At 34.9% G+C, this 26,025-nt stretch overlaps 3 protein-coding genes across 3 annotated transcripts in view; 1 reads left to right on the top strand and 2 right to left on the bottom strand.

Moving 5' to 3' along the window:
• Positions 1–4,726: 4,726 nt before the first annotated feature.
• LOC6044723 lies at positions 4,727–5,565 on the bottom strand. Its single transcript, XM_001862153.2, has 2 exons — positions 5,397–5,565; positions 4,727–5,330 (listed from the first exon to the last, which is right to left on the bottom strand). The coding sequence occupies exons 1-2, from the start codon at positions 5,443–5,445 to the stop codon at positions 4,921–4,923; spliced, it is 459 nt and encodes a 152-aa protein (XP_001862188.1). The 5' UTR covers positions 5,446–5,565; the 3' UTR covers positions 4,727–4,920.
• A 692-nt stretch (positions 5,566–6,257) lies between these two features.
• LOC6044722 lies at positions 6,258–6,844 on the bottom strand. Its single transcript, XM_038263649.1, has 2 exons — positions 6,738–6,844; positions 6,258–6,677 (listed from the first exon to the last, which is right to left on the bottom strand). Exons 1-2 carry the CDS (start codon positions 6,784–6,786, stop codon positions 6,295–6,297), a joined length of 432 nt encoding a protein of 143 aa, XP_038119577.1. The 5' UTR covers positions 6,787–6,844; the 3' UTR covers positions 6,258–6,294.
• Positions 6,845–12,695: 5,851 nt separating this feature from the next.
• Positions 12,696–26,025, top strand: part of LOC6044724 (calcitonin gene-related peptide type 1 receptor) — a 60,478-nt gene continuing 47,148 nt past the window's right edge. Inside the window, exon 1 of the mRNA XM_038263646.1 lies at positions 12,696–13,052. Coding sequence (XP_038119574.1) covers positions 12,998–13,052 — 55 coding nt within the window. The 5' untranslated portion in view covers positions 12,696–12,997. The remainder of the gene's footprint in view (positions 13,053–26,025) is intronic.

Raw genomic sequence — 26,025 nt, forward strand, 5'->3', positions numbered from 1 at the left:
AACTTTTGCGCAAGCGCAACTGGCACGCATACCACGCTGCTTTATGTAGCAATTTTTGTTGTTGTATGTACTTACCTACGGCAGTTGCAATTATCGCGCGCGCGTTATAGACACAAATGTTTACAAACATGCCGGTAGATTGCACCTGCTGCATCTCAGGTGGAGTGATGAGAAGTGACCGGTATCACGAGAGAGTAATAAAGAGATGACTAACTCTTAGTATTTTATTTGAAAAGCAGAAAGTATTCTATAATAGAATGCTATGTTTTGAGAAGTGAAGCTATACCAATTTTAATAAAAGTTCAGACAGGGATTCATGGTAGTTAAATTTGAATTTTGTTTGTAGCTTTTACTTAGAAGCGAAATAATTGAATAGATTGAAAACATGGAATACTTTGAGATAACACTAATTTAAGTGTTTATTGGTTAAGTGTTTATCTTCGCTAAAATGTTACTTTTGAAGTCCTCATCTCACCTAGGAAAGTATATAAAATCATTAAAAATTCTTGACGAATTGATCATAGGGTAAACAAAATGTGGATTTTATTTTCATAAAATGTTTTATTACATTATTTTTTCCGAGGATTCCAATACAATCCAGAATTGAATATCAAAACTTTAGATTATCCGCAGATCAATTATCCGAAGGTTTTGTTTATGATTTCGGATTACAGCTCAAAAGTTAACGGTTTAAAAAGGAAAACAATATTTGTTCCGATATTTTCCAAAAGTGTGCATTACCGAATTTGTCATTATTTTTTTATTTTGCTAAATATGACCAGAACTATGGAAAAATTTTGACCAATTTTGTCAGAGACATTGTTTTGGCCATGAAATGCGGTCTTTATATTGGTTTTTTTAAGTTCAAAATAATACTATTTTTTCGAAAATTTTCTAATTGTCCATAACCCAATTTGTTATTATTTTGTATTTTGCTAAATATAATACTGACCAACAAAAAATGACAAAAATGACTGCGCAGGCGAGGGGAAGAATGAAGTTTGGGGTCCCCAGAAACACGTGCACTTTGAATTGTTCAAAAATATTCAGGTACGGCCGAATGAGTTTTCTCCAAAGTTTGTATGGAGAATTAGTACTGTTCGCTACTTAAATATATTGCATGCAATTTATTGCTTGTATGCAACAGCGACGAACCGCCCTAATTCTCCGTTCAATCTTTGGAGAAAAACCATTCGGCCCCAAACTTCATGCTTCCCCTCGAGTTGAGCCTGCGCAGAAATTTTGTTGGTCGGTGTAACCAGAACTATGGGAATTTAGTCGAAATCCAAATCTTCTATGAAAGGTGAAAAATTTAAAAAAGTTGATTTTGTAAATTATTGATGTACTCACCAAGGATACCAACAGTTAAACCATACATTTTGTTCCGAAAGAAATATTTTATTTTTATGTTATATTGCTAGAAGTCTCAAACATTTTGGTTAATTGCTCACTATGATATTTTGCCCAGTCTCAGTTTAAATTTAGTTTTTTTTTTTTTATAATAAGCTAATAATAAAAAAAAACAATATCAAAATCAGTTATTTACTATTGCAAAAAACACATCTCACCAAATCTTTCGATTATTTATTGGCTTTTTGCATGTATTCGGGCGTAATCAATCACAAACAGGACGCATTTGCAATAAATCAGTCACTCCGGTGCACAGCAAAAAATCCGACGGTAAAATCGCATGCAAAAGCATGCACATCACCTTTGTGAGATAAAGCATGTAATATTGTATGAGAAAACGTGTACACAAAACGCATGTACCGAAGAAAAAAAATCAGTTCTGCTCACCCCAAAAATAACATCAATCCGGCGAGAGTCATATTCAGATTACCAAGTCCGCGCCCCAACCCACTCGGCTATCTCGCCGCTATGAATATAGGTTGATCTTCACCGATGTAGCTGTAGGTTTCCCATACATCGTATGCAGTTAACACAGTATACGACGTACGGAAAACCTTATGTTACATTGGCATTGATCCGACTATTTCCATAGCGGCGAGATAGCCGAGTGGGTTGGGGCGCGGACTTGGTAATCTGAATATGACTCTCGCCGGATTGAAGTTATTTTTGGGGTGAGCAGACCTGATTTTTTTTTCTTCAGTACATGCTTTTTGTGTACACGTTTTCTCATACAATATTACATGCTTTTTCTTACAAAGGTGATGTGCATGCTTTTGCATGCGATTTTACACAGAAATTTTTTGCTGTGTGGTTTAAGGGTTTTCGTCTGCCTATAAAATCACTCGAAAAATGAGATTCTCAATAAGAGTTCCCAGACCCACAGTCCCGCATACATAGAGTAAAGCGGGGAAAAGGTACATGCATGTGTAAAAGTTGTTTCATCATCTTGTTTTCAATTTGAGGTTGTTTTTTACTGAAATTAAAGATAATTTTCTGGTAAATTGATTTATTTGAACGAAGTAGTACGAATAAATACTAAACTTTCTTTTTTTCGGGTATAAACACCTTACTATTTTTGCATGGGCAATATTTTTTGGTCCTATTTTAGCAGATTTCCTATTTTAGAGTGTACCTTTACCAACCATTTTTTTGGCAAATGGTTAGCAAGTTAATTGGATAGACTAAGCACTGGTTAAATGGTTTCAAAGATTTCGTAAAACTAAAGTTTTGCAAACCCTATTTTGTAAACTTTGTAAACAAACATTTTTTACTTTGTTTTTGACCCTAAAACAATTTGAAACCCCAAATATGAGCTTTTTACGCCAAAATCAAGTATCAAAATGGTTGGTGTGTTCCTTTGCCCCGTTGTACTCTATCGACTCAGGATCATCTTTTATGCAAATGTCTGTAAAAGTGAAAATTGTAAAAAATATGTTGTATTTTGGTATTTATTTCAAAACATTGCATGTTTCTAAATGTATTTTATTTGAATTTCATCAGAATACAGAACATATATAAACAGTTTGAGTAGAAGATTAAGATGTCACATTCATCAAACCATCCACATTAACGACCCCCGGTTCTTTTGTGGTCTCTATTGCAAGTTACTGCTCGAACATAGGAGTCCAAAGGCTTGAATGGGGAGAGCACCCAAACATATTTTTACACCAAGGAACCTTTTATTCAAGGTTTCGAACTGACGACCTTTGGATTGCGACGATTTATTTCCTCATCCGATAGAAGGTTGGAGTAGATGGGAATCGAATCCAAGATCTTCCGCTTACGAAGCGGACAGCTTAACCATTCAGCCAAACCTGCTACATTCTTCTTCATAGAATGCGGATTAAACACGTTTGAGAACGGAGGCAGAATGGAATGTAGGAGCTGGACACGGAGACAAGGGCTTTTTCCGGAACTGCACACAGAGTGACCATCACCTTTGTTTAGATCAGGGGTGACCAAAGTATGGCCCGCGGGCCAAACGTGGCCCGCGAGGTGATATTTTGTGGCCCGCGGACCCATTTTGAATGATCATGTAAATGGCCCGTTGACCACTTGTAAAGTGATTTTATCTCGGATTTTATACTTTTTCAAAATTAAGGTTTATTTAAAACTTTTATATGCTAATCTTTTTTAATTTTTGTTTAATAAAAAACTTATGATTTATCAATATTTTGATCCCCACTTTAGGATACAAATAATTTGTTAAAAAAAATTTTAATTAAAACAATTTCACACGTTTCAATGTGCATGAAACTAGTAAATATCGTCAAAACATTCATCAAACATTTTTGGATATATTTGAAATACGTTCATGTTTGACTTAGGTAGAATTCTGTAATAGTTGCAAAAAAAATAAGTTTTTTTTTATCAATTTGCAAGTCATAATGACCCTTTTATGAACTGACCCTCAAACTTACATTGCACTTCCTTCGGGATTCGAACTCATTACATTTACAGTTACTCATTACAGCTTGAAAAACCAGGAGCAAAAATATATTTTTAAAAAACTTCAAAATTCAAAAATATGAAATTTAAGTGCAATCAGCTGAAATTATTTAAATGTGCATTCCTTTGCATTTAGAATCATTTGACCATGTTTGGGTTGATTAAAAATAATTGGAATTTTAGTGAAAAAAATGTTTCTTCGCTAAAATGTTTTTTTTTTCGAATCTATTTTTTTTTTTGAAAATAATGAATGCAGTTTAACTATACAGCGGTTTACGAACTTCGGAAGGAATCGGTCCAGAAAAATTTCAAATGGGCAGCACAGCGAAAGCAAGTCGGATAGGGTGAAGAAAAGCCCCAAGAAATCATTCCCTCTCCTTTGTTCTGCTATTCGTAAAGCTGTTTCTTGACCCCCTTCCTTCTGATCTGCGTACTAGCCTTACGGAAGCTTAAAACATTTTCTAACATTTTTTTTTCATTTAAATGTTGAAATTCTGGCTCTCAACGATTTTTCATTAGCCACACTTAACTTATAGATAAAATCACGCCTTTTGATGTATTGTTCAACATATAATGTCACAATTTCGAAATATAAAAAAAAAACAAGTTTTTTTAAAACACAAGTACATTCAGCTAAAAACTTTTTTTCTCAAATACCTGAAACTTTAAAATCAACAATACAGATAGAAAACCGTTGTTTGTGGTTTCTTTTATTTTGAATTGAAATTTTTTTAAATAACAGAAATTATTTTTTTAAATTAAAGTAACGTAATTGAATTTTTCAATAACCTTTTTTTGTAAATTTGGCCCGCAAGCTCATTTCAGCTTCAAATTTGGCCCTTCCTCCAAAAACTTTGAGCACCCCTGGTTTAGATCTACGCCGGATTCTAACTCAACAGAGTTTTCGTTTATTCTGATTTGTTTCCCAACAAAATAATCACAAATTATCAACTTATTACGATATCATACTGAATACAGTTCAAATTGTGGAGTATCGATATGTCCTGTCTTCTTGCTCCCTTGATTATAAGCATTGTCATTCAAAACAGAAAGCCAACCACACTACCTCAACAGGTACGCCAGCCCCACGGCCAAACTGAGCAGCGTTAAGCTCGACCCAAACCGTCCCCCGGAGTTGCACCCGTCCTCGCTACACTGGCTACAGAACACCTCGTTCGTTTTCTTCGAGGTAAACTTTCCATCGCAAACGTTCAGCGAGCTGTAGATGCAACCCTTGATGATGGTCGACGCATCCGAGTTCTTGTCCTCGTACTTGAGGTGGTAGCACTTGTAATCTCCCGAGGGGAAGCTGATCGTGTTGGGCTTCACCGCGAACAGCAGTGCCGTCGAGGCCAACGCCACTCCCGCGCCACATTCGGCCACTTCGGGCATCTTTTCCACCTCGTTTCCCGTGGATTTGTCGCCATTTTTGTCTATGGTAGCACCTTGCATGCACCACAGGGCAGCGATCGCTAAAAGTTGGAACGAATTCTTTGAAAACAAAGTCGAAGGAACGCATTTCAGCAATCGAAACTTACTCTGAAAGCAAATCGAGGTCACAATCACAGAAACGGTCAACACTTTCATCTTCACGCTGGAAATTATGATCGAAGCACCACTTCTCAAATCTACGACTGGACTGTAAGTGATCGGTCGCGGGCAGTCGGGTAAAGGCCAACCGAAGTCGTTGATCTGAACTGTGGTGGTTGTTGTGGCGGCTTTCGTAGACTGTTGTTGGAGCTTTTTTGCCATTTATGATGTAACAAGTGAAATTAATTTTGCTTCGTGTTTTGCTTTGGCTTTGCTTCGGTGCAGTCGGGCTTGTTTGGTTCAAAACATATCTCTTGAGGACGGTTAGGTTATTTTGAAGATTTGGTTAAAAATTAACAGATATATAATAAATAAATATTAAAAAATCGTTGCATTGTTTATGTCACCTAATTACTTCAAGTAAAAAATATAATACAAATTTTAGTTTATTAGCTTCAGTGCCCTCATAAAAATTCAAATACTAAATAAAAGAGAAGAAAACATTGAGTTCAAACCAAAAAGATTAATAATAACAGAAAGAAGAGCTTTTACTTACCCGATGCGGTCTCGTGACTGACAGATCCAAAATTACCTGTGAAGAAAAAAAGAAAAAAAAATATTCGAGTTGATAAAAGTTTGGGAATTTCATGTTAAATCAATATAATTTTATCACTAAAAGTGTAATTACAGATTAAAACTTGTAAATTAACACGTTTTTAAAGGCAATATTAAATTTTTCCTTACACAAAATATGTTCAAATTCCCGGATGTAATATTTACTATTTAATACAATATTTTTACTGTGTGTGATAAAGTTAAGCATAGCATATTTTCCAAAACAATAAAAACAACTTAGGTTTTCAACTTTTGTCCAAGATTTATTTATTTCGTCCCACCCTTCAACCCTCACTGCTTCTGGTACCCTCCCCACAGGGTCAGCACCGCCACCACCAGCAGCCCCAACCCACCCATTCCCAGCTGGCGGGAAGTTCCGTTGCACTCATTTTCACCGCAGGTGTTGCAACTCTTTTGCTCGGCCAAGATCGGAACTCCCGCGCAGACATCCGTCGAGTCGTACGTGCAACCCTTAATGGCAAGTTCCGTCTTGGTGGCCGCCGGTTCCACTACCAGCTTGTAACACTTGAAGCCGGTGCTGGGAATGACCTGGAGGGAGGGTTTGTGGGCGAGAATCTGCGCCAATCCGGCGGTGGCCGATAGGGCGGTGCACTCAACCACGTTTTCGTTGCAGTCATTTTCCGCCGCGCAAGAGTAGCAGGTGAGGCCCGTTGCTAAAAGATAGTAAATTTAAAATAAGTTTCAAGATAAAACATTTGATTTGAATTACTCACCAGTGCTAAGAATGCACAACGAAGCGATCGAAAGCAATAGATACTTCATGGTTCGTCTTGTTTCACGAAAAGCTAGCACCAAAATAACCTGGCTGGCAGGTTTTTGAGCTTAGCGAGGGCTTAAGCTATTGCCTATCAGCAAAACCAGATAAGTCATATCAATGAAACGGCAATCGAAAGTATCCGTCAAAAGTTTGTCACCCGCGATTAGCAGATAAGTTAGGCAATAATTCCAGCGATTAAACAAAATTCACCTTTAGCTAGATGAAGTGGGACAAAATATATAAATCTGTATAGATCCAATTGAACGAACTGGTGAAATTATAGAGAACCTATTTAATTTCTAGCATACGCCTTTTCTAAAAAACTTGCCTGGGAAGTTTCGCCATGCAAATGTACTTTTATTTGATCCAATGCAGGGTTTCTCAACCTATTTTTAAGGAGTAAAATCACATAAAACAAATTTTTATTTCCCAAAGAATTACAAATACGGTTGGAATTTCAATTTTTTTGACTTGATTCAATGACACCATCAAATCGTCTTTTAAAGTTTCATGTGACTTTTTTAAATGAAACAAATTTTGGTCATTTGGTCAATTTGGTCATTTTTGTAATTTTCGTCATTTTGGTCATTTTGATTATTTTGGTATTTTTTGTCATTTTTGTCATTTTGGTAATTTTGGTAATTTTGGTAATTTTCGTCATTTTCTTCATTTAAGTCGTTTTGGTCATTTAGAACATTTTGGCCATTTTGGTCATTTTGGTCATTTTCGTCATTTTCGACATTTTGGTCATTTTGGTAATTCTCGTCATTTTTGTTATTTTTGTCAATTTTGTCATTTTGGTCATTTTGGTAATTTTTGTCATTTTGGTAATTTTTGTCATTTTGGTAATTTTTGTCATTTTCGTCATTGTCGTGATTTTCGTCATTTTCGTCATTTTTGGTCATTTTGGTAATTTTCGTCATTTTCGTTATTTTCTTCATATCAGTCGTTTTGGTCATTTAGAAAATTTGGCCATTTTGGTCATTTTCGTCATTTTGGTCATTTTGATTATTTTGATATTTTTTGTCATTTTTGTCATTTTGGTAATTTTGGTCATTTTCGTTGTTTTCGTCATTTTCGTCATTCGAGGCATTTTGGTAATTTTGGTAATTTTGGTCATTTTCGTCATTTTCGTCATTTTCGTCATTTTCTTCATTTTCGTCATTTTCGTCATTTTCTTCATTTCAGTCGTTTTGGTCATTTAGAAAATTTGGCCATTTTGGTAATTTTGGTAATTTTGGTCATTTTCGTTGTTTTCGTCATTTTCGTCATTCGAGGCATTTTGGTCATTTTGGTAATTTTGGTAATTTTGGTAATTTTGGTAATTTTGGAAATTTTGGTCATTTTCGTCATTTTCGTCATTTTCGTCATTTTCTTCATTTTCGTCATTTTCGTCATTTTCTTCATTTCAGTCGTTTTGGTCATTTAGAAAATTTGGCCATTTTGGTCATTTTCGTCATTTTCGTCATTTTCGTCATTCTGGTCATTCGAGGCATTTTGGCCATTTTGGTTATTTTGGTCATTTTGGCCATTTTGGTCATTCTGGGAATTTTGGTCATTTTGGTCATTTTGGCCATTTTGGTCATTTTCGTCGTTTTCGTCATTCTAGTCATTCTGGGCATTTTGGTCATTTTGGTCATTTTGGTCATTTTCGTCATTTTCGTCATTTTGGTCATTTTGGTCATTTTGGTCATTTTGGTTATTTTGGTCATTTTTGTCATTTTCGTCATTTTGTCATTTTCGTCATTTTCGTCATTTTCGTCATTTTCGTCATTTTCGTCATTCTGGTCATTCGAGGCATTTTGTCATTTTCGTCATTCTGGTCATTCGAGGCATTTTGTCATTTTGGTCATTTTGGTCATTTTTTTCATTATGGTCATTTTTGTCATTTTCGTCATTTTCGTCATTTTGGTCATTTTGGCCATTTTGGTCATTCTGGGAATTTTGGTCATTTTGGTCATTTTGGTCATTTTCGTCGTTTTCGTCATTCTAGTCATTTTGGGCATTTTGGTCTTTTTGGTCATTTTGGTCATTTTGGTCATTTTGGTCATTTTCGTCGTTTTCGTCATTCTAGTCATTCTGGGCATTTTGGTCATTTTGGTTATTTTGGTCATTTTGGTCATTTTGGTCATTTTGGTCATTTTTGTCATTTTGGTCATTTTTGTCTTTTTCGTCATTTTCGTCATTTTGGTCATTTTGGCCATTTTGGTCATTCTGGGAATTTTGGTCATTTTGGTCATTTTGGTCATTTTCGTCGTTTTCGTCATTCTAGTCATTCTAGTCATTCTGGGCATTCTGGGCATTTTGTCATTTTGGTCATTTTTGTCATTTTCGTCATTTTCGTCATTTTCGTAATTTTCGTCATTTTCGTCATTTTCGTCATTTTCGTCATTTTCGTCATTTTCGTCATTTTCGTCATTTTCGTCATTCTGGTCATTCGAGGCATTTTGGCCATTTTGGTTATTTTGGTCATTTTGGCCATTTTGGTCATTCTGGGAATTTTGGTCATTTTGGTCATTTTGATCATTTTGGTCATTTTCGTCGTTTTCGTCATTCTAGTCATTCTGGGCATTTAGGTCATTTGGTTATTTTGGTCATTTTGGTCATTTTGGTCATTTTGGTAATTTTTGTCATTTTGGTCATTTTCGTCATTTTGGTCATTTTGGCCATTTTGGTCATTCTGGGAATTTTGGTCATTTTGGTCATTTTGGTCATTTTCGTCGTTTTCGTCATTCTAGTCATTCTGGGCATTTAGGTCATTTGGTTATTTTGGTCATTTTGGTCATTTTGGTCATTTTGGTAATTTTTGTCATTTTGGTCATTTTCGTCATTTTGGTCATTTTGGCCATTTTGGTCATTCTGGGAATTTTGGTCATTTTGGTCATTTTGGTCATTTTCGTCGTTTTCGTCATTCTGGTCATTCGAGGCATTTTGGCCATTTTGGTTATTTTGGTCATTTTGGCCATTTTGGTCATTCTGGGAATTTTGGTCATTTTGGTCATTTTGATCATTTTGGTCATTTTCGTCGTTTTCGTCATTCTAGTCATTGTGGGCATTTTGGTCATTTTGGTCATTTTGGTCATTTTCGTCGTTTTCGTCATTCTAGTCATTCTGGGCATTTAGGTCATTTGGTTATTTTGGTCATTTTGGTCATTTTGGTCATTTTGGTAATTTTTGTCATTTTGGTCATTTTCGTCATTTTGGTCATTTTGGCCATTTTGGTCATTCTGGGAATTTTGGTCATTTTGGTCATTTTGGTCATTTTCGTCGTTTTCGTCATTCTAGTCATTCTAGTCATTCTGGGCATTCTGGGCATTTTTGTCATTTTGGTCATTTTTGTCATTTTCGTCATTTTCGTCATTTTCGTCATTTTCGTCATTTTCGTCATTTTCGTCATTCTGGTCATTCGAGGCATTTCGTCATTTTGGTCATTTTGGTCATTTTTGTCATTTTGGTAATTTTTGTCATTTTGGTATTTTTTGTCATTTTCGTCATTTTCGTCATTTTCGTCATTTTGGTCATTTTGGTCATTTTGGTCATTTTGGTCATTTTGGTCATTTTGGTCATTTTGGTCATTTTGGTCATTTTGACCATTTTTGTCATTTTGGTCATTTTCGTCATTCTGGGCATTCTGGGCATTTTCGTCATTTTCGTCATTTTCGTCATTTTCGTCATTTTCGTCATTTTCGTCATTTTCGTTATTTTCGTCATTTTCGTCATTTTGGTCATTTTCGTAATTTTCGTCATTTTCTTCATTTCAGTCGTTTTGGTAATTTAGAACATTTTGGCCATTTTGGTTATTTTCGTCATTCTGGTCATTTTGGTCATTTTGGTCATTTCGATCATTTGGATCATTTTGATCATTTTTGGTAATTTTGGTAATTTTGATCATTTTGATCATTTTGATCATTTTGATCATTTTGATCATTTTGATCACTTTGATCATTTTGTTTTACAAAAGTAATTTTTGTTATTCTTGTAATTTTTGTAATTTTTGTAATTTTTTTAATTTTTATAATTTTTGTAATTTTTGTAATTTTTGTAATTTTTGTAATTTTTGTAATTTTTGTAATTTTTGTAATTTTTGTAATGTTTGTAATTTTTGTAATTTTTGTAATTTTTGTAATTTTTGTAATTTTTGTAATTTTTGTAATTTTTGTAATTTTTGTAATTTTTGTAATTTTTGTAATTTTTGTTATTTTTGTAATTTTTGTAATTTTTGTAATTTTTGTAATTTCTGTAATTTTTGTAATTTTTGTAATTTTTGTAATTTTTGTAATTTTTGTAATTTTTGTAATTTTTGTAATTTTTGTAATTTTTGTAATTTTTGTAATTTTTGTAATTTTTGTAATTTTTGTAATTTTTGTAATTTTGTAATTTTGTAATTTTGTAATTTTGTAATTTTGTAATTTTTGTAATTTTGTAATTTTGTAATTTTTGTAATTTTGTAATTTTTGTAATTTTTGTAATTTTTGTAATTTTTGTAATTTTTGTAATTTTTGTAATTTTTGTAATTTTTGTAATTTTTGTAATTTTTGTAATTTTTTAATTTTTGTAATTTTTGTAATTTTTGTAATTTTTGTAATTTTTGTAATTTTTGTAATTTTTGTAATTTTTGTAATTTTTGTAATTTTTGTAATTTTTGTAATTTTTGTAATTTTTGTAATTTTTGTAATTTTTGTAATTTTTGTAATTTTTGTAATTTTTGTAATTTTTGTAATTTTTGTAATTTTTGTAATTTTTGTAATTTTTGTAATTTTTGTAATTTTGTAATTTTTGTAATTTTTGTAATTTTTGTAATTTTTGTAATTTTTGTAATTTTTGTAATTTTTGTAATTTTTGTAATTTTTGTAATTTTTGTAATTTTTGTAATTTTTGTAATTTTTGTAATTTTTGTAATTTTTGTAATTTTTGTAATTTTTGTAATTTTTGTATTTTTTGTAATTTTTGTAATTTTTGTAATTTTTGTTGATTTTTTAAAAGATATTTTAGTTAGGGTTTACGGGTTGAGAACCACTGGTGAAGTAGATAAGTGACGAGGGTGACACAGTTTAGTCACCTTTACGTTTCCTGCCAGCAAAAGGAACGAAACATGCGTGGGAAGGTGTGCCACAAAACAGTCGTTTCCCCAATCAAACAAACTAACGAACGATAACGCTAACTCTTGCTCACGCTGCCGCTGGCCAGACATGCTTTCGCAAACATAAACAGAGAAAAAGCGGTTGCTCTTCTGGAAGGAGAGCCGAGCGAGTCAGATGCGTATGAGAGTTTGGGAGAGAGATGAGCATCGCAGCATCCAATGTTGCTCTCGATTGTGAAATTTAAGAGAGTTAAAAGGGGGATTGAATTTAATTTTGACCCATGTCCCTTATTTGGGTCTCGTGGCGCAGGGGTAGCGGCTTCGGCTGCCGATCCCGATGATGCTATGAGACGCGGGTTCGATTCCCGCCTTATCCACTGAGCTTCTTTCGGATGGTGAAGTAAAACGTCGGTCCCGGTTTCTCCTGTCTCGTCAGAGGCGCTGGAGCAGAAATCCCACGTTAGAGGAAGGCCATGCCCCGGGGGGCGTAGTGCCAATAGTTTCGTTTCGTTTTTCCCTTATTTGGACCTAAGGCTCGTTTTTGACATATTTCAGTGGAAATCTTTTCTTTTTAAATTGAAAAACTTATATTTAAAAAAAAATAGAGGATCAAAATCACAAACTTTTTCCCTTTGCCCACCAGTTGCACATGGCGTTGGCGCCCGATCGCTTGGAAAATGCTTTCGCACCTTTCCACCCGCCGCATGCCGGGCTGGCATTTTCTCGGAGGAGGGAAAATTCTCCGCCACTCACAGCATCTTGCGTCCTGATGATGCCAGACGGATGCTGCTGGCAAATTCTCGCGCCAAGGTCTGGTTCAGTAGCGCAGTGACGGTTGACCGAGTCGGGTTGGAACAGGTGGAACAGTTCCTTCTCTTTTTCGCGATAGTTTTGTAGTTCTAAATAGAAAGACTTAAACATTGTAGAGTTTAACAGGCCAGTGTAAGAGAAGGGAAAGTTGCGGAGAGTTAATGAAATCAGTGCTGATTGATGAATGAGATGCAGCAGCAAGTGGAGACTGTCCTCGGAGGATGATGGTCAACAGAGAAGCCGGAACCGGACCTGCTGCAGCGTTGTTGCTCTGTTGTGTGTAACTTTGTGATTTATACGTTGTTGAGAGTGGAACTGGATATGAGATGAAAGAGGTGCAGGTGAAGCAGAAGCACCAGAACGGATTAACTACAGAAGAGGGTAAATAGATTGTTCCACTGTGGTTGCCGTTGGGGTTGGAGGGCAGATTCTGATAGAGAGTGAAGTGGCCAAGGATCAGCAGTAAATTGATTATCACCTATTAGATGGGCCACTGCCACAGATGGTTTATTCATTTCCTGAGCATAATGGGAAAGTTTTAATGGAATTATGCACTGTGTACTAGCTGACAGGATCTATTTGTACTTTGTAATGCGGTGAAATAAAAATCGACCCATAGTAATGAGTATAGGTCGCTTTTTACTATAGGTATAAACAATAATAAAAACATTTGTTTTAGAAAAATGTTTACAAAAATGGCAGAGATAAAATTGAGAAAAAAACAGAGTTACATTACCAGCATTTAAACTTGTTGCAAAAAGAAAATTAGTTCAGCACAAGGCACACATTTATCCAAAGAGGTTTACCGAGTGAAGGATTTTAATGTTACGTAAATAAACTTGGAAGAAGTCATAACAAATATTTTGAAAAATATTTTAAAATAACGTTGCAGGAAAAGTTTTCAAAAAAAAATCTAAGAATTCGGTTTGAATATGAAGTTTACAAACAACTAAGCAAAAAAGTTCATATAATTTTTGAAATTGATGAAAAAACTTGTCTACACACTTAAAGTTTTTACTGAATTCGGTAAAGTTTATCGAATTTTCAACTGCTGAACAATTGGGTAAACTGAAAACTACGGAATTCGGTAAAATCTTACTGAAATTCGGTAATGAAGCTCTTTACTGTTCATCGTACAATCGATTTTCTGTAAAATTTTGTTCATTTCTCGGGTGAGTTTTGAAAAAGCCGTAAGAGACCTTCGACACTAATTTTCTTTTTTCTCAAAATTTAAACAAAATTTCATTTATTTTTTTGTTTAGGGAACTTGAAGGACGTATAGATGAACAATCTAAAGAATTTTTGAAATTGGTTTTTCGTAAGTAGGTCGAATACCGATGCAAAAAGAGCTTTTTTTACCAACGGCTCTTACGTCCTTTTGAAAACTAATCCATGATTTTGACAGATGGTTAATCGATCTGAACTTTTACGATTTTTCAACTACCGAATTCGGTTGAAAAATCTTAGTGTGTAAGCTTGGTTTTGCAAACTTTAATTAATTCAATTGTGACTTTATTAACAAAAATCTAAATAAATATTCTGAAATTACTTTAAAACCGACGTTCTGCTGTATCTCTAGAACAATAATGGTGCAAAAAAATATATTTGATATACAAAGTACCTTGTCAAATTTACTATTGTAAAATTTTTGTTGGTGACCAATATTACATGTTTCTTCCCATTTTCAGTGACTTTTGAAAGACGAAATATTTCGATTCAATTGAAAAAAAATGGCAAAAAGCTTTTCTTTCACAGTTCCAATTATAAGGCTTTTGTAACTTTGTAACAAGAAGCTCTGGAAAAACTACACCTGCTCAAATCTTTAGTTTAAAAATTGCTAAATATTTCAAATTGTGCTAAGGGTAGATGAACATTTCATTTAAATAAGAAATGGTTGAATAATCTTTTCTCAAAGACCTATCATAGATTTGACTTTAAATATGGTTCAATATAAAACGCTATCAACACAAATATTTTGTTTTATTGTTTGCTTGATTATACAAGTTTTTTTAATTACAAATTTTTGATTACTCTATAGTGGTTTAGATCGCACACACAGTGATTTAGATAGCAAAATTGGCTGCTGAATCTGCCCTCAGGATTGAGCCAAAATTTCAAAATATCGACTTCTGGTCAGTGGAGTTTTATGGGTTTTTATGATTATTTTACATGGAAACCCAACACATGAATGAAAATCGATTGTTTGACACTTTGGCTGAACTCTGACGGCAGTTTCAGCGTTCAAAATTACTGGGAAAAGCATATAGTTGGACCATTTTTGAATTTTGTTAGGGTGGTCTATACTCTTTTCTTTTATACTTAAATCCAAAAATATTTTTTCTTAGTTGAATGTTTGTTTTTATGGCTTAAAATTGTTCAGAACACAACTTTTCTCTAAAAACTAGGTGAAATATACCCATTTTTAGCCTAATAAGCGGTCGTGTTTGAATGATGCTGGATAATCTGAAGTGTTCCTTAAAATTTACTAAAACCAAGAACACCAACGAGTAGAGCAACTTTTTGTGAACATTTCTGTTTATTTTCACTTTTACTAAAAGTTATTCTATTCCTTTTACAAGCATTAAATAAATGTTTCTCAAATGTATTCTAATCAGTCGAGAATGCATTGGGCCACGCCCATTTTCCTATTTTCAGCTTAGTTCTTTGTTCTTCCAGCGCTCTTTTGGGTCTGCTTAGTGCTGCCAAAATTGATGAAATTATAAGCGAAACTCCCGAAAAGTAGCATATATAGCGAAAATTTCCTGGCATCACTGGCTCACTCCAACAGGCGCTGCTGGTGGTGTTGGTGGCCACCCTTTGTTCTTTATTTGGCTTCGCTTCTCGCTCGGTTTTCTTCAGCCTTCGATTGGGATGGGTCGTCAAAAGTCAAACGTCAAAAGACTTGGTGCGTTTGTTTTTTTGATGGCGCTGGCTTATTATTTACATGTTTCGGGATTATTTGTCAAGAGAGTGACTAACTAATGTTCAAAATAACATGTTGCCGGTAGTTGGAAGCAATTTCATATCTTAAGCGCTTTGAAAACGTTAGCGCAAGTGAAAATATATTGATGGCGCTTTTCGATAAGCAGTTAAGCTCTTACTTGCGTGTTTTTTGAAAACGACTGCCTCCGCGGAATTTTTGGCGAATTTTTTTGATTTGAATTTGATCAAATTAAGTTCTGCAAAGTTCTAGAATCATCTAGACATCCTAAAAAATCACTGGAAAGAAGAATTATCTTGAGTTTTATTTTAGGTTAGGTTATGTTTTCTCTACATTTTTTTTCCCTCATTGTACCTAATGTTACAAAAATGATAAATCATATACTTTTTAAGTTATGAAAATGAACAGTGTTTAAATCACGAAAAGCAAACTAAAGCTGAAGAGCCACAGCTGACCACTTATTATGTAAACCAAATGTAATTATTATAAGAAAGATTCAATAAAGTATATTTAATTCAAAAAAAAATTCTTGCTTGGTTGAGTTATGCCCGAGAACCATTGAGTTGAAGTTACCGTTCCAACTTTTTTGGAGCCTTGGGCGTTGGAATGTTAAATTTGATCTTTTTGGTCAGTAAATGGCATCAATTTGCGTGCTTACTCTAGGCGGTGCTGTTGCTGGTAAGCAAGGGTCCTGATTGTTCAAAATCAACCACTCCATTCGCGAGCACAAATAGCAGGCGACGCGATACTGCCCTGATGAATTCCTACTGTTTGTCACTTTCTCACCATTCGCTCCCGACCACTCTCGCTTCTACTCTCCTTCTCTCTCTGATCGGCTCAGTCTCCGAACGGCTCAGGCAGGCCGAACGTCACCGATCACTCTGAACTGAAAACATTTTTTCTCTGATGCGCTGCGTTATACTCATTCATTTGGGTTGCCTAAAATCAATGTTATCAATTAAATTGTGCATTTATTTTGATTTCATAACATTATAGACACCATTCAATGAAACTTCCACCAAGAAAAAATCAAATTGATGGCAAACTGAGGGCGTGAAGACAAAATGACTGCCGCGCTGGCATTTTGTGAGAGTGGCTCTTCGCTGAGCATGGTAGTGTGTGAGTGTCGTCGAGCGACGGAGTAGGCAAATATTTTCACGATGTATTTGTTCGCTGAGTGAACAGTTCGGGCCACTCGCTGGCTGCTTGCCAGACTCATTCGCTCATGAATGCTAGCGGGTTAGAATAGGCGACGAATGGATAGGCGATGAGTGAGTGGTTTCTGTTCATTGAACCGAAAATCAGGACCCTTGCTGGTAAGTTTATAGCCCAAATAGTATTTTTGGAGCTTGAATCGAGCATCTCCATACACAGAAAAAATCATGGTAATATTACATCTGGGAAGGGGTACATCTTTTATGCCGGAAAAAGGTGTAATTTTACCTCTGTAAATGTGTAATTTTATCACATTTCCAGTGTAATGTCACTTTTTCAGTCTAAATTAAGATAAAATTACATCATAAAAGAGGTAATATTCAACCTTCCAAAATTACAGCTTCCAAATTTACATTATTTTTTACGGTGTATGACGAAGATAGGTGTTTGATAAGAAAGCGTTTATTTCCCCTACTTTAAAAAAAATGATTTTACATGGTTTGCTCTGATGGTTTTGACAAAATTAGACAAAAGAAGGCGTAGATTGCGAGAAAATATTTGGGTGTCTTCGACAAAATTGCTTAAAGTGGCATACCCAACAACATTCAAGATGAGAAAAAAATCCTCAAAATATTTCTAGCAACGTATATTAAAAAAAACACCTTAATCGTAAATCATCAGCCAAGTTTCTTCTATCCCTTTGCATAAATTTTTCTGAAGACACCAAAGTTCAAAAACAGCTATTTTTTTTCTGAAAATCCATTTCCACTTAGTTTTGCTATATGTGCAGTGTAAAATATAAACTTTATTTCGAAGAACTTTTCCGAAAAAGTTACACTGGAACATTTTAAATAATCTTTTCATCACAAATTCTATTTAAAAAGAAACCAATAATTTTATCATAGGGACATTTTAAAGTAGCAGAAATTGTTATTTTCAGAAGAAAGTTGAGGTATAAACTATATTTTTCAACTAACAAGCATCAAACTTTGTGCTCATGTGCTTTGAAAAGTTTGTTGCTAGGTTGATTAGTAAACATTTTCAAAATAATTGGAATGATTTAAAATATCGCAAACGAAATATTTGTAAAGTGTTTTAATCTGTGATAAAAAAAATTGCTCACAATGTATGTTTAGGACCATTTTCAAACAATTGTAAAACCATATTTATGCTTAATTCCATCTAAAAGAAATACTACAGGACGAAAACATTTCCGGTTTAATTTCCACCGTTATTTCCCCGCGCCAATCGATCAAAACCTAGCACACCCACAATAAATCGGCGTTCCGCTCATTTCCAAGGAATACTTCCCTCCGGCAAACGTTCGCCGCACAATTTGTGTCATTAGCGCGCGATAATCAACTAATACAAATTAATTTCTCACCTTCTGGGTAGGCAGCAGGATTAGACCCCCCCCCCCCTCCAACCCACAACACCTTCATTCATTGTCGATGCATAAACCAAAGAAGGGTGATTGAGCCTGGTCTGTTGATGAATTGGCTTCGCACCTATGTCACACGGCCCGGCAATTTGACGACCTCGGTAATGACCCTACCGGAGTGGTCACCGGTTGAACTCTAGCTGAGGGGAGAGGTGGATAAACGAGCTTAATTAAAAGTCGGTACTTGGGCGGGAAAATTCAATCATCATTAATGATTTTTCTCACTTTTTTTTCTTCTTCTCAATCTTGGAGGAACAACTTTGAACAGATTTCAACTTCTTCCGGCGTTATTTGCTTCGTTAGCAAAAGATCACAGAGTGCACGGAGTAACGGAACGAAATTTGTCAATTTGAACTGGACAGACGATTCGATTCGGTTGCTTCTTCCGAGGGAGAGTTTGTTTGATCAGCTTCAAGAGTTCAATTTTATACCTTGCTGGGCAGGGACAACAATCCCTAATCTAATGCGACATGGACAGCTATTGACAGTATCAATTTGGATGCTAGTCGTTTTCCGGGAATCTTTGAATTTTCAAAGAGATTCGCATCAATTTGGGAACGTTGGACAGAATCCAATCCTCTCCATTTTTATTTCTTGGAATTCAGTTGTGAAAATATCATGCAACTTGTTTGTGCTTAGCACGAAAAATACGAAAAATTCGTTCAACTAGTTAAAAAGATACACAAAAAATAACCATTTGCATAGCCAGTACAAACATCGTCAGAAAAACAAAACAAACATCGTTTATCGTGTAAACCCTATCTAAAAGTGCGCCAACCTCCATTCCGGACAGGATTTGCCCGTTCGTACCTGTAGGCTGAAAAAGTGGTGGTGTTAATTTATCTACGTGGCTAGATACGTCCTTCCTAGAAAAAAAAATCACGATCCTGATGCTGGCCACCTACACGTTTGCAGTGGAGACATTGCTGGGCCTTTTCGTTGACCAGCAGATATGCATCCGGCCGGAGTTTGCGAAATTCAATTTTTACTGTAGCTTTAGGTAAATTTGGTATACAAAATTGCTCAATTGATTAAAAATCACTTCCAATTTTAAACTGATTTTTCGTTCGAAATTCCATAAATCCTCAGCGTACGGTATTCGATCTCCTCCCTTCAAACTGACCTGACCAAGGGACATTGTTTGTTAAAAGTTGCCGTGCCAAACGGGTGGTTCATCAAGCTGCTGCTGCTGGTGCCCCGAAGGCACGACATCCGTCGTCTCCGTGGCTCGCGTGGGACCGCTTCCAGGTACAGATTAAGTAACAAGTTGAAAATGCCATCCAACCTCGGATGCTCGGTAATTGATTTTTGTCGGGGCAGTTTAAAGCAAACAATAAACTCGATTAAAATCGATTGTGTATACGTCCAACAATGCAAAAATAATCCCACAGCTAACGATTTTTAATGGATTTTTTGAAAACCGTTAAAAAATCTTTGTAGATCTTCTGATCCCCTCTCGGAGATTTCGTTCATTCGATTTTTTTTTTGTATTTTTTAATCACGCTGAAACTTTTTTTGGTGCCTTCGGTATGCCCAAAGAAGCCATTTTGCATCATTAGTTTGTCCATAAAATTTTCCATACAAATTTGGCAGCTGTCCATACAAAAAATATGTATGAAAATTCAAAAATCTGTATTTTTTGAAGGAATTTTTTGATCGATTTGGTGTCTTCGGGAAAGTTGTAGGTGTGGATAAGGACTACACTGAAAAAATGATACACGGTAAAAAATGTGGTGATTTTTTATTTAACTTTTTGTCACTAAAACTTGATTTGCAAAAAAAAAACTATTTTATTTTTTTTATTTTTCGATTTATTTTAGGAGACATTAAATGCAAACTTTTCAGAAATTTCCAGGTTGCGCAAAAAATCTTTGAACGAGTTATGAATTTTTGAATCAAAATTTTATAACTTCAACTTTTGATGTAAAATCAAATTTGCGATCAAAAAGTACTTAGATGAAATTTTGATAAAGTGCACCGTTTTCAAGTTATAGTAATTTTCGAAAAATAGTCGCAGTTTTTCATGTTTTTAAATTTATGCACATTTTTAACCACTTTTGAAAAAAATATGGTTGAAAAGCTGAGAAAATTATCTATATTTTTTTGCTTAGATATTGCCATGCAAAGGTTTAAAAACAGAAAAATGGATGTTTTCTAAGTCTCAACCAAACAACCCACTGCATTCGTGAAATTGTCCGATCTTTTCGAAAACATGTTTTCAAAATTTTCAAATCAATACTAACAATTCAAAAGAGCGTAATATTGAATGTTTGGTCCTTTTGAAATGTTTGTCTTGATTTGAAAATTTCGAAAAGATCGAAAAATTCCACGAATGTTTCATAATTTAACTTTGTAAATCGGACCTTTAGTTGCTGAGATATCGACGTTATGAAATGGTGGGTTGTTTGGGTGAGACTTACAAAACATCAATTTTTCTGTTTTAAAACCTTTGCATGGCAATATCTCTGCAACGAAGGGTCGTATCATCAAAGCTCATGCAAGCAAAATTTGAGAATTTTCTCAGCCTTTCAAAAATATTTTCTCAAAAGTGGGTAAACATGTGCACTTATTTTAAACATGAAAAACTGCGACTATTTTAAAAAAAGTTACCAAAAAATTGCTATAACTTGAAAACGGAGCACTTTATCAAAATTTCATTAAAGTACTTTTTAATTTCAAATTTGATTTTACATCGAAAAATGAAGTTGAAAAAAAAAAATCAGGATTGATTCAAAAATTCTTAATACGTTCAAAGACTTTTTGCACAACCTGGAAATTTCTGAAAAGTTGGCATTTTATGTCCCCTAAAACATATAAAAAAATAGTGTTTTTTGCAAATCAAGTTTTACAGTCGACTCTCTGGTTGTCAATATCCAAGGGACCGTCGAGGAAGCGAAGCATCAGTTTACAGAACGATGCAAAATGAAGACTCGATTGAAATTTGTTTTTTCTTGCTAACCAGCTATGGGAGAGAATCATGGCAACGTCCAGTAAAAAAAAATAAATAAATGTCAAACACTCTTCAAAGCTTCGTTTCTCAAAGAAAAGTGTCTATACAAGCCATGAGAAAGTGAAATTATTGACAAGCGGAATAGATATTCAAAGCAAATACAATCCAAGGGACCGTTGAGGAAAAGATTCTTCAAGCAAGAGAAAATATCGAGGAATAAAGACAACCGAAGTATGCAGTTTGAAGGGACTGAGAAATTCATCGGTACATGGGGCAATATTGATATCGGAAGATCGACAGCCAGAGAGTCGACTGTAGTAACAAAAAGTTAAATTAAAAATCACAAAAAAAAATTTTACCGTGTATCATTTTTTCAGTGTAGTTCTTATCCATACATACAACTAGAGGGTGACGAGCGGGAATTCCCGGGAAAAATTTCCCGGGAAATCGACCATTTTTGGACTTCTCGATTCCCGGGAAATTGGGTCGAGACTCCCGGGAAATTTTAATTTGCGAAGCAAAATTATATAAACTAATCAGAAAAATGTTTTTTTAAATTCGAAATTATTTAGAACATTGTTTGTTCAACATAAGATGTTCAAGATCGAATAAACCAAATGCATCTCTTAACTCTAATAACTATAATTGAGAGAACCCAAAATAATGTGGACCCCAAAACATACCTTAAAGCATACTTTAACCCAGAAAGGAAATGTAATGTTTATTTTTTTTTAATTTATTATGTCTATGAGGGAAAAGCCTTTTCAAGATAAGTATAATTTCCATATCCTCTTCAAGCATAGCAATCCACATAATCTAGTTGTTTTTAATTCTTAGTAAGGTAATTTAATTTTTTGATGACAATAAGTAATTATGTGTTTCGCTTCAACCCTTTTTATATTGAGGTTATATTTTGGAAGAAAAATCTTCTGGCAATTTTTGTAAAGCTAAGGTCCGCCAAATATGAACATTCGGGTTTTCCTAATTACTATTTCTTCAATGAATATTTACAGTTGACCTTGAAAAGGAAAAAACAACTTTCAATTGTTGTTTTGAGGGGTTATTTATCACATTGACAAGTCCCGATACTGGGAAATTAAACATTAGCTATTTTTTTACTTGACGACTTTTGAAAAATCATTCAATGCGAATTAAGATTTTAAAATACAATTTTGATTCCCAAAAAGCTAAAGAAACGATTTTGTATTTGCAGATTCAGAAAAAATAGAACAGTACATCATTGTTCCCAAAAATAATGAGGCTACTAGTTAACGTTTCATTGAATAAGTATGAATAAATTGTAACTGAATTCATTGAAAAGAAACACATTTATATTTTGCCTTCCTCACTGAGGTAAGGCTATAATCCTGCTCTAAAAATGAACTTTGTATAAAAACGTCATAGACCCACCTTCATGTATACATATCGACTCAGAATCGAAAACTGAACAAATGTCTGTGTGTATGTGTGTGTGTATGTGTGTGTGTGTATGTGTGTGTGTATGTGTGTGTGTATGTGTGTGTAAGTATGTATGTGACCAACAAACTAGCTCACGTTTCTCGGCACTGGCTGAACCAATTTGACCCGAACCTGTTGCAGCCGACTTGGTTTGGGGTCCCATAGATCGAGTTTTATACAGATTGAAGTTTCGATACGTAGTTCAAAAGTTATGTATAAAAATGTGTTTTCACATATATCCGGATCTCACTTAAATGTACGTAAACTATGTCCGGATCCACCATCCAACCCATCGTTGGTTAGGTTATCCAAAGACCTTTCCAACGAGTCCAAAACATTGATGATCTAGCAACCCTGTCTCGAGGTATGGCCTTTTAAATGATATTTATGTACTTTTTTATTCCGGATCTTAAAAACAGATGAATTTTTTTTACAATTCCATCATATCAGCCATTGTTGGTAATAAGTGAGGAAGGCTCGAACCACATAGGTGGATTAAGTTAGTTTTTTTATACATTATTGACACTATTGGCATAATTAAAAAAACTCCCGGGTCCCGGGAATTCCCGGGAAATTGCCGAATTCAACTCTCGATTCCCGGGAAATTGAAAATCTCGAGAATCGTCACCCTCTACATACAACATTGCCGAAGACACCGAATCGATCAAAAAATACCTTCAAAAGAAACAGATTTTTGAATTTTCATACATAATTTTTATATGGACAGCTGCCAAATTTGTATGGAAAATTATATGGACAACATAATGATGCAAAATGGCTTCTTTGGGCATACCGAAAGCATCATAAAAGATTCAACCGGATTAAAAAATACAAAAATTAAAATTGAAAAAAAATCGTTTTCGTAGAGAACTGCTTAGATTTAATCAATTTATGTCTTAGCCAATTAACAAATATATTTTTCAAAGATAATTGAGACAATTAAGTCTCAAAGTCAATTAATGAAAAATATGCTTTTCATAATTATTCTAGGACGCGCAGGAATACAACGTGTATGACCTGAAGAATACACTTTGATAGGATTTGTAAACACTCAATCAATTCATCCAATCAAAGGCGATAATAATATAAGCTATTTGAAATCCTCTTAAAGGTATTTAGTACCAAAGAGAATCTTTCACTAGCTGTTTGAGGTGGCCTTTCTTGGAAACTTAAGCCCCAGAGGTGATTTGAAAATTATAGCATAGAAATTTGTCTAGTCCTACTTTCTTATCAGTCGACATGGATTGAATACAGCCCGCACCACAGGAATGGATTCCAATCACCATGGAATTAATCCCAACTTGAAAATCACCCCCCCCCCCCCCTTTCCAGCAAACTTCCAAGTCCAACAGTTCCTCCAAACTCCTGCGTTTGGAATGTGCGATGCGTGATCCTTTTCAAAAACAGGCGGCCAAATCCCTTTTTCCTCGAGTGCGGCTTCACTTCACATCAATGCCAAAGGATTACCCGCGGGACTACAACCGCTACGCTTCTGGCAGGTCGATGAAAATCGTATCGTGACCCGGCCCTTTATGTTTGCTCAATCGGCTGCAAAATATGTCCCTCCGTATCAACCACGCAACGTTCGCCAACGAATTTTGCGCAACTTTTCTTCTCCGTTCTGGCCTCGAAGGCTTGGCAGCAGTACACAATGAAGGCTAATTTCCGGTGCAGTAACGATTCGGTATCGAAATAAACGAAACTGACTGAAGAACCCGGCGCGTCTCCACCACGGACAAGCTCTCTGAAAATAGAACTCGCCATAGAAGCAGAGGTCAACTCTGCGGGTTCCAACGTTGAATAAATTGCTAGGATAAAAAAGGCACATGAAACGATGATGATTGGATGGAACAATCCAATATCTGTCGATGGGGACCACCACTGTGAGTGCGATGGATAGAAGATAAGCCAGCCAGCAAGCAGCGCGCCATCAACGAGTGGTTGGACGAGGAGCAAATCGGAATATTATCACACTGATTTCCGAGAATGATGGTCCCAAAGCAGAGCCGGTCACACACCGTGGACGGGGCAAAACAACAGGTGCGTGACATCGTGGCCGGTTGGCTGTTGGGGGAAACGGTCCGAATCGATGGACTCGTGAAAATTGTCCGTAGCAGAGTGGAGCAGCATGGTACTTCAAATAAATCAAGCGATTTATTCAATTTGGCCAAATTTAGGACTCATGTTAGCCGAATCAAAACATGTTTTTATTAGACCCTTCCATTACCCATTGGAAAACTTGATTATTCCGGTCTCGATTGGCCATAATGTAATGGCATAATAACAGCTGACTGGGCTCGTACCTTAGCTGTCCAGATGCGAGTACGTGCCGTTCATGGCGGGCTGTCTATTACTTAAGGGTGCAGTGGGGTCAAACAGACACTGTCAAATATATGCCATCTGATTGTTGGTGTCTTCGACAAAGATTTTATTCGGGGACGATTCGGGACAAATAGATAGACATAAAAAAACATTTTGCATATGGGACATCTATGCGAACATGGAAAGTGAACTGTTTTCAAGAAGATATATGTATAGTTTGAGTTTTGCCAAAACTTAGGCCGCTGGAAATATTAATCAAAGTTTATGTTGGTGGAATATTTTTTTTTTCAAAAAAGTTTAAAATTTCAATGGAACAATAAAAAAAAATTTATGGTTGTCGTAGTCTAATACTTCCTTGACTAATTCTCTCTAATTTCGCAATTATTTTCGAGATTTTAAATTTTTGTTTTTTTTTTGCAGGCTGGTCATATAAAATGTGTATGTAATATATTCTTTACAATCTATATCTTGAGACGTAATTTTCTGATTAATTTAATGTCATTGGTAAAGTTGTACACAGTAGAAAATTATTCTCATGGTAATATTAAATCTGGGATGTGTACATCTTGTTGCAGAAAAAATGTGTAAATTTACCTCTTATAATGTGTAAATTCACCACTTTTTCAATGTTTCCTCGCTTTTTTAGTCTAAATTGAGGTTACATTACATCATTAGAGGGGTAAAGAGGTTACACCTTCAAATATTATACCACCAAAATTAACAACAAAAAATTACTAATAAGATAATGACTGAAACTGTTGAAAAAAAAAATTGAGTATTTTATTTCTATTTTTATCAATAACAATTGCCATTCCAAAATATTGAAATTTTTAGGTTTTTTTTGTACAATGTCGGAGTCAATTTTTTCAGCTGGTTATTTTTAGAAAATAAATTTACAAATTTTTGATAAAGGGTTCCATTTCCAAGTTATTGGCATTTCTAGACCTTTATTTTTCCATTCATAAATATTCAAATTAAGGAATAGAACCTCTGTTTTTAAAAGCAAAAACAAAAATCTTGCAATTTGCCCAAAATCCCTGATGACGGTATGAGTCTTTTTTCAGTGTCACCAAAAAGCCTTTTTTTA

Source organism: Culex quinquefasciatus, chromosome 3, assembly GCF_015732765.1.
Source record: "Culex quinquefasciatus strain JHB chromosome 3, VPISU_Cqui_1.0_pri_paternal, whole genome shotgun sequence".
Classification (NCBI taxonomy): Eukaryota; Metazoa; Arthropoda; class Insecta; order Diptera; family Culicidae; genus Culex; species Culex quinquefasciatus.